The 12,247-nt window shown below is 31.4% G+C and overlaps 2 protein-coding genes and 1 long non-coding RNA gene across 3 annotated transcripts; all 3 read right to left on the bottom strand.

The window, feature by feature from the left end:
- Positions 1–1,531: 1,531 nt before the first annotated feature.
- Positions 1,532–3,593, bottom strand: LOC120195678 (major pollen allergen Ole e 10-like). The gene is made up of 2 exons (XM_039197623.1): positions 3,343–3,593; positions 1,532–2,052 (listed from the first exon to the last, which is right to left on the bottom strand). The coding sequence occupies exons 1-2, from the start codon at positions 3,401–3,403 to the stop codon at positions 1,532–1,534; spliced, it is 582 nt and encodes a 193-aa protein (XP_039053554.1). The 5' UTR covers positions 3,404–3,593.
- A 4,087-nt stretch (positions 3,594–7,680) lies between these two features.
- On the bottom strand, positions 7,681–8,980 carry LOC120195677. The gene is made up of 4 exons (XM_039197622.1): positions 8,589–8,980; positions 8,427–8,516; positions 8,263–8,335; positions 7,681–7,869 (listed from the first exon to the last, which is right to left on the bottom strand). Exons 1-4 carry the CDS (start codon positions 8,978–8,980, stop codon positions 7,681–7,683), a joined length of 744 nt encoding a protein of 247 aa, XP_039053553.1.
- A 1,110-nt stretch (positions 8,981–10,090) lies between these two features.
- LOC120195721 lies at positions 10,091–11,000 on the bottom strand. Its single transcript, XR_005523101.1, has 3 exons — positions 10,935–11,000; positions 10,729–10,846; positions 10,091–10,395 (listed from the first exon to the last, which is right to left on the bottom strand). It is a non-coding gene; the product is annotated as an uncharacterized LOC120195721 (long non-coding RNA).
- Positions 11,001–12,247: the final 1,247 nt, after the last annotated feature.

Below are 12,247 nucleotides of genomic sequence, written 5' to 3'. Positions count from 1 at the left end.
TCCAAATCAAAGATGATCACATACGCACCCATTTTTAGACAATGCATTAGAATTTTATATTTAGTGAACCAAGACCATGTTTTTATTCGTAAAGTTATAATAAGATGACGCCCGTGGTAAAAATATTAAACTTTATAAAATATTTTTCTTTTAAGATAATTCTTGCATTTCAAATAAATTTGGTGTAATTTTTAATTTCATCTTTCTACTTCGCAAGTATTGAGAAATTAATTTCTTTATGTTAATTCTTCAAATTTCGGTCCTCATAATTTGAAAATTGAGATATTGGCCTTTTTTTTACTTTAATTTGATCTTCCTATTTTACAAAAACAAAAAAATTAATCAAATTGAGTAGCACAGTTAAAACACTAACCAAAAACCAACATTGCAACAATTTACATATATTAAATTAGCAAAAATCATCAATTCACCAAATGAACAAAAACAACGGTTCAAGTTCACGTGTTTATAAAAACTAGACCAACTTTTCAAATTTAGAAAAAAACGAGGACTAAAATTTTAAAAAATTAAACTAAAAGAATTAATTTCTTAGTTTTCATAAAATAGATGGATAAAAATCATAACTAAACCAAAAAAACCCCGATGTTGAATAAATTTCATTTATTTAATTAGAAAAATCCAAAATTTGTTAGTACCGAAATAATATCAATAAGCTATTTGATATATACTAAATTTTAATACTTAAAAAAAACTGTTGTTTCATAATAATAATAATAATAATAATAATATTGAAATTAGAAAATTATTTATTTTATAAATTTCATAATTGAAGAAATTAATGTCAAAAAGTTATATTCTAAAACTATTTCAGTACAAAATACGTGTTGTTTATAGTAATCGATCTTAATTTTTTTATTTAATAATTTTAATACTATTAATATATTATTTTGGATAGTTTTAGACAAACGCCAAATATAATAATTTGAATATTTTTTTAATGAAAATAAATGTTTTTATTATTTCATAATAATATTTTAATCAATAAAATAAACTTAAAAAATTTAGCATTAGATGAAAAATATTGGAGACATCAATAGCAATTCATTTCTTTAGTTAGAGTCGCTGGACCGGGTTATGGCCCAATTTTATATTTTTATCCAAATTCATTTGGACGGGCTTGAATTAATCCAAACTATTTATTTTATATTATTTTAGGATAAACTACGTATAGTCACCCAACTAACTTTAATTTTATTTTGATCACTAAATTATTTTTTTAAATCATTACAATTTCAATTTGATCGTTCGACGTTTAAAAATTAATGAGAATATTGATATGTCACTATAAGCTAATGCCACATTATCATTGAAAATAATAAAAATACAATATCAACAATTCTACTAAATTTTTTAACAACATAACATTAGTTATAACTTTGGAGAAAAAATAGTTAGATAAATAAAACAAAACTTAATTAATAACTGGGTGACTAAATACATAGTTTACCTTATTTTAATAAAAATATATATATATTCAATTTTTTATATTTATATTTAAATTATTAAAGTTTTAAATATGAACCGGGTTTACGGGGGGAGCTAGATGTAATAAATGCAAAACATTGAATGGAGTATTAAACTTACTTGGATCAATGCTGGTGGTAACGGCAGCGCCTCCAAAGTTACAGCTACTAGGAACCGGGTTCTTCCCGAAGTAGCTATTAAACGCATATGAAGCATGCGCGTGTATCGTGTTCGGATTGTAACACCCTCCACCCGGCTGGATCGCCGCACAGTCTGCACCGCCGTACCCACACGCGTAGTCTAGACCTACTTGCAATGCACTTTGTGATGCACTTTGGCTGGCCACGCACCAGCTGCCACCGCCCCTCGTTGTTGTTGTCACCGGAACCGCCGTCATCGGTGACATTGTCATCGGAGATGTTGCGGAATCTGGGTTTGAAGTAGGGTTCAAGACCGGAGTTGATGAAATAGGAGTGGTGGTCGGAATCATGATTGGTATTGTAGCTATAGGAGTTGTAATGTCCTTTTTGTTGCTGTAAATATTAATCTTCCTTGTATCACTTGGACCTGTGTATCACATCAACAGAAATAGATTATAATCCAGATGTGATACATTGACATTAAGATCAACGTCCACCGAATTTGCATTAACCCTTTCTTGTCTAATCACATTTCACATCAAACTACAAACAAGGGTCTTAATTAAGAATAAGTATTTCATAATTGAGTCAAATAAAAAAATTGATTAATTAATTAAATTAATGAGTTCTATTTTTTAATTTGTATTTTATTTGAAATTTTTTGGATTCAAACTAAAATTATAAAATTTGAATCAATTGTTCAAGTTTATGTATAAAATTAATTATTAATATTTATAATGTTATGATATCAATTGATTTCAATTTAAATGATTTTATATAATTGTATACAACACACATATATATTTTTTCATAAGAGAGATATATAATGTAAAATTGAATATTTGAATCAAACTTTTAATTTAGGATAAATTATACTAATAATCATTGAACTTCACTCTATATCCTATTATAGCCAGTATACTTTAAATTCGTTTAATTTACTCACTAAATTTAATATATTTGATTTTTTTTGTCACTCTGTCGTTTTTTAATTAATGGTGTTAAAAATTAATTCTTATATAGATACAAAAAGATGTCATTTTAATAAAAAAAATATTTTTTAAAACAGTATCATTTTAACTTTGTTAACTATTTAATAGCAAAATCTCTGAAAAAACCAAATATATTAAATTTAATAAGAAAATTAAACCATTTTAAAGTATAATAAGGGAAATAAGAAATAAAATAAAGTTTAGTTATATTTATTATTTTCCCCTGAAAATTAATAAATTAATTACTAAAATTTTAAAATATTTGAATCATAATTTATAACTTAAATTTTATTTAAAATTTTTCGACCCAAGTTAATTTTTTAATCGAATAAAATTTTATTAGCCTATAATGCATCTAGCAGTATAAAGAAAATTGGAGAAACATAGCACAGATGTTGAGACAGGACACACTGTTGAAATGAAGACTAAGTAGATAACATAGTAAGAAAAAGAAACAAAGATCAGATTGTTGGGTATGCAATAATTAATGATGAAAAAGGTGGAATGTTGAAAGTGGAAGAACAATGATTCAGTAACTTTGAACCAACAAGCAATGTGTTGGGAGTGACTGCATTCACTGTACAACTGATACACAAAACAAGAATGCTGGATTTGAAAAAGGAGAGAAGCATTTTCCCACATGGGAAAAGCCATGAAAATTCCACACACCCGAACAACAACTGATCTGTTCAAATCATTCAAAGTAAAGGGAAAACCCATATCACCTGGAAAGAGAAAGAGGCAAAACATGAGAAAGATTTTAGAGAAGATTGCAGTTGAATCCATTACTGTAACATCCGCCTTCTTCTTCTTCAATTTGTTGGGAAAAAGGAAATGAAATGATAAACTAGAGAAACATCAAAGAATGATAGTTTGGGGCATGAATATCACTCACACTGCTGCTTCTGTGGGGAAGAAGCAAAGGAGGGAAAATGGTTGGGAAAAAAAAGGAAATAGAGGGAGAAGAGAGTCTTGTTTTGGAATTTAGGTTTGGGAAGTGGTGATGGTAATGATGACCTTTGATTTCTTTTCCTTCCACTTTTTTTATATTTTATGCATAGTTTTTCTATGGAAATGCTATAAACACGACATTTTAAAAAAAATCATTTATTATTTATTTAATATTGAACGATATATATATCCATATACATAATACTTTAATTAAATTTTAAAAAAGAAGAATAATTTTTTAATAACTAAAATATTTAATTCGTGTTATTTTATCCATATCTTTATTAATGGAATGGGCTGTTTTGTTTTTACGAATTTGTTAACAACTTAAAAATAAAACGAAAACAACATTTCATTAAAGATTTCAATCATAAATATAAATTTTACAATGAATGACATTATATTATATAATTTAATACATTTGTTTTTATGCGCAAAATATAATTTACAATGATTTGACTAATATTAATATTATATCAATCAAATAATTTCATTGTTTAAAATATTGATTGTTATTTTTTAATGTTTCAGATTTTAATATTAGTGACCGTAGAGTATTTTAATATTCATTATTAAAATATTAAGAGTTTTTAAAATAAATATTATTATTTTCACTTGTAATCTTTACAAGTTAATAAAATAATAATAATACAATTCATCCGGATCTTCTAATAATAAAAGAAAATATACTTTTTTTTAGATTATGAATTTAAATAATTATGACAGTAGAATGTATGTCAATTATTAATTAAATTTTTTTAAGCAAACACATACTATTAAAAAAAATAATATCACTGACCACGTCAATAATTCTCTTTATAATTTATTACCGCAGTTTTGGTGAAATTAGGTGGAAAAATGCTGATTTGTCAACATATGTTTTTATAAAATTTATTGTTTAAACCGAACATAATTTAAAATATTATAATATTTATAACATTTTCGATTATACTTTCCGTTTCCTAATCTGAACTCAAAATCTTATTGTTTTAGTCGTTTAGGGAAAGTCTTTGTGACAGTACTTGTGTCAGTGTGACTACCGGCTACATTCTCTCTCTTCTCTTTTTCTCCATTTGCTTTATTCTTTTCGGTGCAGCAAGTTACATATAAACACCAACGCTCAAATTGTACTACTAATTCAAAGCTTACCCACTTAAGAACCACTTTCATACAAATTAAATGGGATGATCCCAACATTATTTGTTAAATCATCAATTATTAAAAATTATAAATAAATAATCTTTTAAATCAATAAATTAATACCAACTCAAACAGTCACTAATATTTTAACAAACTTTAAATATATAATAATCAAATGATCATTTTATTATTTTATCATTTTATCATTTTAATAATGAATAGATTCATTAAAATAACAACTTATAATCAAAGAGAACCATTTATGTAAATAAATTTTACTTTCTTTGTTTAAGAAAACAATAATAATTAAACCCTCCGATCACAAGTCATCCGACTATTAACTCAAATGAGGAATTTAATTCAATCACTCAAACCAACCCAATGTCTGTCTAATTGGTGTCCTAAGGACCATAAATGTAAATAACTAAATCGATAACTAGTAAACTACGTGCACTATAAAGTTGAGGCGGAGGCAGATCCCATTGCTTGCAAATAACGCAAAACTAGAAAAAAAATGGAGGATAATAGTCACGCTGCCATGCTTGAGCTAATCTGCCTAGACAATGGCCCTTGCGAAGCATTTAAAATCATATTCCGGAAGTTTCGCTGCTGCTGTTCCGTTGCCATTGCGGCATGAGAACTGTAAACACCAGAGTATCCCAGAGCTCCGTGAAGCTGCTGCGAGTGTTGAAATCCTGCGAGCTGGTGATTCCGCCCATGTAAACTGTAATTGGCATTATCCGGAATAGTTGATATAGTTCTTGAACCATGTCCATAACCCCATGTAGCAGAGCCATCATTCTGGTAATACACAAATGATATATAAAGAGAAAGAAACAGTTTAAGGTCTATGCTCTAAGCAGTACGGTACTGTCATATCGTCAAATATGCTTATTGTTATTACCTGGTGAGGTAGGTTGAAATTAGCTCCACTATTGCCGTACTGAGAGCGTAAAAAGTCATCATACGCGAGTTTGCTGCCTGCCGAACCAGCCAATAGATTGTGAAGAGAACTTCTGGGAGAATTGGAAGGATTTTCTAACTTCGATAAACAGATGAGTATGAACTCGACCAAGGCAAGCTGCTGCTCATACTAGCACTTCCACAGTGTCGGAGATCGTACTTTCTATCTGTGTGAGATTCACAGAACACATTGCCATCTGGAACTGGAAATGCTTGTCGCAAAGCAGACGGTGTATATGTATGGCATTGAGGAGCAGTGGGATAGTCACTTTGAGCATAAGCATATGCATACAAATGCTCCTTGAGTGCAGGTCACATGGTGGGGTTGGCAATATGAATGACATGTGATGAAGGCTGAGATACAAAAAAAGGCTTCAAAATTCAAAAAGCTGAATCATCAGACCAGTATAAATAAATAAGTAATTTCTCAAATTCATTTAAGTAGGCAGAGGGCACTCAAATCCTTGTTTAATAGGAATGCAGAGGCCAGATTCACCATAGATTTTTCTCAAACTTGACACCAATTACATGAAAAGACGCAGAAAATTGTGCAAAGGACCAATACAGTTAATATGTGGTCTAAACCCTAAAGAGTGATCTAATTTATCTACAAACAAATTGTGAAAATTTCTGCTGGCCAATATGCATGATTTCCTAGCTATCCCAATCCCACATCTGAACTTAAACATTCAAATATTAAGGAGTAGAGCGTTAGATACTATCTTCTTTCTCACTAGTGAAGGTACATCTAATAAAAATACTTCAAAAATAAAAGAAAGCAAAGAGAACTTCAACCAGACAGCCTTTCTTATGCCTCTTGCCTCTCTACGGGTGTGCATTCAGTCAGTTCAGTCTCCAAATACCGTTAACCGAATAAACCATCCTAATCATCAAAACTGGATAAACCGAACTGAGTTCAATCCCAAAACTTAAATAACCAATCCCAATTTCTCCTTAACCGAACCAAAATAATCGAATAAACCAAAACGTACAATTTTTTTCTCTTTATTATTTTTATGTATAAAATAAAAATAACAATTATTAAATTAAACATATAGGTAACTAATTAAATAATTAGATTGAATTATTTCATATTTTAGTATTCAATTTCATATTACAATTAGTTAAATATATACATGTAATGTAATTAATCGGTTTATTCAGTTTGGATATCCAAAACTGATAACTGAACCATATTAATCATCTAAAACGAATAAGCTAACCAAATAAACTGAAAATTGAATAAACCGAATATTAGTTCAATCGGTTCAGTTTAACTGACTTTCTGCTCACCCTGGTTGCCTTGAAAAAAACACGTCCATGAACACCAAACATAGCTTCACAATACTGATTTAACCTATTTTGAGCCACCTAGGAGAACATATTCTAGATTTCATACCTGACGCCGGACAGAATAGCGATTATCCTGTAGACTAGTTCCAACAGATGATTTACAAGAGAAAATTCGCCTAAAAACCAGATAAAAAGTCTCTAGGGTTTAATAGAATAATATAAAATCGATTAATGCGAAAATCAGTCTACAAGCCGGACTGTTATAGCCAAAAATCGTCTTTATCCGAATTTTGCCAAAAATAGCAAAATCTTGAAAATCACTCTAAATTGAAATTCGAAATAAATTAAGCAATCTGCAAAAAATCCGGCCCAAATCGGATTTAAAATGACTTCCTAACTGACAAGCGAAATATCACCATAAATAGTAAAAAATAAATAAAACTAGTGATTCGGAGGGGAAAACGACAGAATTTGAGGTCGAAAAAAGGCCACATGGAGCCATGCTCGATGTGGACAGCGTGCGCGTTGAAAGGGGCTTTTCGAATTGGGGTGTTTTGCGCGATTCCGACACCCGTAGCCAAAGTTATGGCCAAAAGACTGAAATGCACTCAAAACGGCCCCAATGAGTAACATATCACACTCAACTCCCGCCTTTGCGCTGATCTGCCAACTCATGGTATCTCAGCGCCATTAATGTGCAATCTGACAGCTCAGCATCATCTTTCTCGGATCCCCTGCATCAATACCTGAGACATGGATACAGTTGGATTCTTGATCGATGATGCAGAACCAATGCATCTAGATGAAAAGGACGGTGATGTAAGATATGCAGCAGAGTCTCTTGCTTCTATAGACTGAATAGCCGGTGCCAATATATCGCTTGGCATAGAGTTGGAGTGTGATTGCTAACACCCAAAAGTAACAAGATCAATGCAAAGCTCCAAAAAACTGTAACAATTAAAAAAATTGCACATACAAGTATAAACTATATTTTCATAAATGAACACGAAGGGGAAAAGCAACTGTAAGAATGTACTGAGCATTTAAGAGAATATGGCATGCTGAGCATTGCCCAGGTAACCAACATTAATTAAGCAAGTGATGAAAAACAATTATTACGGTAGCATAAACATATAAATGCCTAGAAATATTCTAATGAAAGAGACAGAATAGCTGTGTGACAGCACACTAGAAAACAATTCCGTGTTCTTTTATTTCATAAATGACAACCTTTATCATAGCAGAAAACGAGACAGTTCTGTTTAGATATCATAAATTCAACAAGAAAAAGTATTTACCGGCATAGTAGGAAGATTCCTAGCATTTGGATCAATCACAAAAGAAGAGGAAGATTGTTCGACGTTCTTGAAACTTGAACCAAGAATAGATGCATGAGACACATAATCATTCCCAAGAGTTGCTGCATCAGGAATATCTAGTTTCCTAAGCTCTGACTGAAAACACATGTGAAATATAGTTCGTAGCATCTGTTGTTGCTCTATGATTATCAAAATCAAATTCAAGCTGCTCTTTATCATGATATACCAGGTTCCTGCAAAGAAAGACAGTCAAATATCATGAACACAAAGAAGTCAAAACCGGAACTCGTTAAGGATATGCGTACCTAGAGTTCAAATGCATAGAAGTTGAACAACCATTTGATGACATCAAGATCTCTTCCAATTTATTTGTCAAGGAACTAGATGTTTGTGGCTGGGGCAATGCTGTACTCTTGCCAGATTTGTAGGTACCAAAGCTCAAATGTGAGCAATTAACAGAAAGGGCTTGAAAATAATCCGGAAGCACCACTCCACAGTTATTCTCTTTAGGAGTCGCTGCTCCCTCTTCCTTCCCTAAGCTTAAATGTTGTAAGTTCACAGAAACTGATGATGCAGCTTTGGTGGCATCATTAGATAAAGGTGCAGAAGAATTTGGGGGTGATGCATTAGAACCTAATGAGGTAGATACCAGAGGGTCAAAAGCAAAGACACATCCGACAACAATATTTTGCTTCATTGCAAGCATAAATTGAAAACAACATAACCAACTATTCATAAAGGCACTTCTCATTCAACCATGCAATAACACACCTAAAGAAGTACAAACTTTCTACCATGGCAATATATACAACAGTTTTTGGACTCTCCATACATGTCAAAAAGAACATTAGAACATTAGGAGACTTTTTTCCCCTTCTCCCAACACTTTTTTGTACATTTAAAAATCAAGGAGTTGATGAAACAAGACTGCACCATGTTTCGTTTTGCTTCTACAAAGTACAAACAAGACTGTTAATTAACAACCTACCCCTCCCTTTTTCTGTATCTATCACAAGCTCCACATATGGTTTTACAGGCTAAGGTCTAGGGCAAATAGCATATAACTAGACTATCATTTTCTGGTCTGAACTAAAAAGGTTCTACTAAGCAGTGAGTTTTAAAATGTTCTAAAATGGAAAACAAAACTGATGGCAGACATAAAAACTGTTGCAATGCTAAGCAAAAGAAAATCTTTTGAGAAAATCTATAAGGCTATCTCCGTTCTTCATTCTAATGTTAAAATATACATTATAGATGGCTATAATAATCACAGTACAAAAATTGGGTCAGATGAATCAAAGATTACTATATAGCATCCATCTCTTGCACTTATTCTACAAAAATCTGTCATAGTTTAATTAAAAAACAAATAAAGAAAATTAAAAAGATCCTGTAAAATCAAACTCGGGACCTAAAAATTTACCTTCCAGACGTTGATAGATCTGCTCATAAGAATCAGGTGAACTTGTATCCTTACGCAGGTAATCATAATCAGGTGAACTTGTATCCTTCCGCAGGTCCTCATTATATTCAGACGTTTTTCCAGAATCACTTGTAAATATTTGTTTGTTAGATACTTGAGCAGAGCTGACATGATTAGGGCTAAGATTCTTTCTGCCAACATTGCTCTCTGATACTAGAATACTATCTGACCAGAAGTTACTTGACATGTTAGCTTTGTTAATGCGTACATCAGATTGATTTGAATACATTGTACCATCACCAGAACCTATCATTGACCCATTCACAGTCCATTCATTGTCAAAACCATGCTGATCGGATTTCTTTACAGATTCAGAAATCATGTTCAAATCCGAAGAATGCGAATCTTGGTCTGTTCCTAATTTTGAATCTGAAGTAGCAAGGAATTGCTTCATTTGGTAGATGGTTGAATGTGGTGGAACAGCATCTTGAGGGGAATAAGGTGTCTCACATGGCATTTGTGAGCCTTTGCTCTTTGGTCTACCCAGCCTTACAATATCAGCCATAGCAACATGTTCTGAGGTGCCCCCCAGCCTAGAAGACTTTGATACATAAGATGGTTGCATAGATGAATCAATCATATCACCTGTACCTATCGATTATGTTCTATAATCAGCATCAAAAGAATTGCTGCAGAAGAATATTATATGCTCAAAATGAAGAGTAATCATTTTATCATGTACCAAACTAAACAAAATTACACATAACACATCCATTCATCAAATGAAATAGCATATTAACGAAAAATAGATAATAAATAAATAACTAATAGGTATCACGCATCATAAAGATTAGTACCAAGAATGTATCAACAGAATATACCATACATGACGAAAAACATTTGAAAAAGTTGTGCGCATAAAAATATTGATAAGCCAGAGCAATTTATATTCATTTAAGACTCAAGAGCCAGACAAGTGCATATGATAAGCAACAATTTTGCATCATCATTACAGAACCAACCTTTGTGGGTAAAGTTGCACATTCAAAATTTGTCCTGTTGAATGTAATTTTGAAGAAGCAGAATATGGCATATAAGCAACTGAGTCATTCTCTTTCTTGTATGCAGCTTTACCAAGCTCTGCCATAAGGAATAGAGTGAGATGATAAGAACAAAGTTGACACTAGTGACTAGTGTCACCAATGCATACATTTTCCAAGAACCATACCATTGGAGCTGTTTAGTGTTGATCTGTTCCGCCCGAAAGAATGTTCACTGACATCTCGCACACCACAATGAGATGCATGGCCATTAGCTCGAGTTTTTGGTTCTTGTGTCTCTTTCATCTGATGACATATCAGGAGATAAAATCATTTTTCAAAGTGAGAAATATAAACACATGAACTTGGGTCAAACAAGCAAAGTGATGGTGAAGTTATATAAATGGAACTACAGTTTTAATTCAATTTCCGGAAACCAATAACACTATTATTGAAGGAACACGATTTTACTTATTGCATACACAAACAATTATATTTACTCACATGAAAATAACTGGAGTTACATAACTGAATCAAAACTAAAGTTTCATATATACATAGTAGCACCAAACCGAAGTTAACTTATCACATTACCAATTGAATCAATAGATATTTCGCAAAAGGATAAAGGGAAAATTCAATTTAATAAAGGAGAAAAAAACATTAAGTACATTTTAAAAAGAATAATACATCTTTTCTTCTTTCCCGTTTGCTTTTTACCTCATGAAAAGTATCTACAAAATCGAAAATTATTAATTTATTAAACATCTTTTAAATTTTGAAAACAGAACCAAACATTGTCAAAGCCTTGTTTGACATTGTTCTTCCATTAGACTAAAAAGAACGTCAAAGCACAGAATTTAAGGATTTCAATGACTTCTGTTACAAAATTCTCAGTTATTTGACTGCCAAGACTGAATCATGCAGAAAAATAGTTAAACCCCTAGCCGTTAAAGCGCAACAAGTGTAATGATATCGCTAGCTTCTATTGTTTTTTGGATGGGTATAATGGATATAACCAAATAGCTATATCCCCTAAAGATCAAAAGAAGACCACTTTCACTTGCCCATATGGTACTTTTTCTTTTAGACAAATGTCATTTGGATTATGCAATGCTCTAGAAACATTCCAACATTGTATGATGGCAATATTCTCCGACATGATTAAAGATTACTTGAAAGTTTTCATAGATGATTTCTTTTTCTTTCTTTCTTTTTCTTAAAGATTTTTATCAATGTCTAACCAATTTGGTTGTTTTATTTTAAAGATTTGAAGAAACCAATTTAGTTCTAAATTGAAAAAAAATATCATTTCATAATAACCGAAGAAATAATACTAGGGCATCAAATTTCTAATCGAGGTATTGAAGTAGAAAAAGCTAAGATAGAAGTTATTGAGAAGCTGTCATCTCTCACATTAGCTCAAATGAGAGACTCTAATCTGGTGCCACTACAATAGTGGCATTGACTAACTTTAAATTAATTATTTCAAAGGACTTCA

This window comes from Hibiscus syriacus, unplaced genomic scaffold (genome assembly GCF_006381635.1).
Source record: "Hibiscus syriacus cultivar Baekdansim isolate YM2019G1 unplaced genomic scaffold, ASM638163v2 tig00117017_pilon, whole genome shotgun sequence".
In the NCBI taxonomy this organism is placed as follows: Eukaryota; Viridiplantae; Streptophyta; class Magnoliopsida; order Malvales; family Malvaceae; genus Hibiscus; species Hibiscus syriacus.
This window is presented reverse-complemented; position numbering and strand designations above follow the sequence as displayed.

Excerpts from the sequence above, each read along its gene's own strand:
- LOC120195678 (XM_039197623.1), bottom strand. The coding sequence starts at position 3,403 with ATGGATTCAACTGCAATCTTCTCTAAAATCTTTCTCATGTTTTGCCTC. Across the intron at positions 2,053-3,342 it reads TTGCCTCTTTCTCTTTCCAG|GTCCAAGTGATACAAGGAAG; the intron begins GTGATATGGGTT and ends TGTGATACACAG.
- LOC120195677 (XM_039197622.1), bottom strand. The coding sequence starts at position 8,980 with ATGAAGCAAAATATTGTTGTCGGATGTGTCTTTGCTTTTGACCCTCTG. Across the intron at positions 8,517-8,588 it reads TCTATGCATTTGAACTCTAG|GAACCTGGTATATCATGATA; the intron begins GTACGCATATCC and ends CTTTCTTTGCAG. Across the intron at positions 7,870-8,262 it reads GGAATCTTCCTACTATGCCG|CAATCACACTCCAACTCTAT; the intron begins GTAAATACTTTT and ends TTTGGGTGTTAG.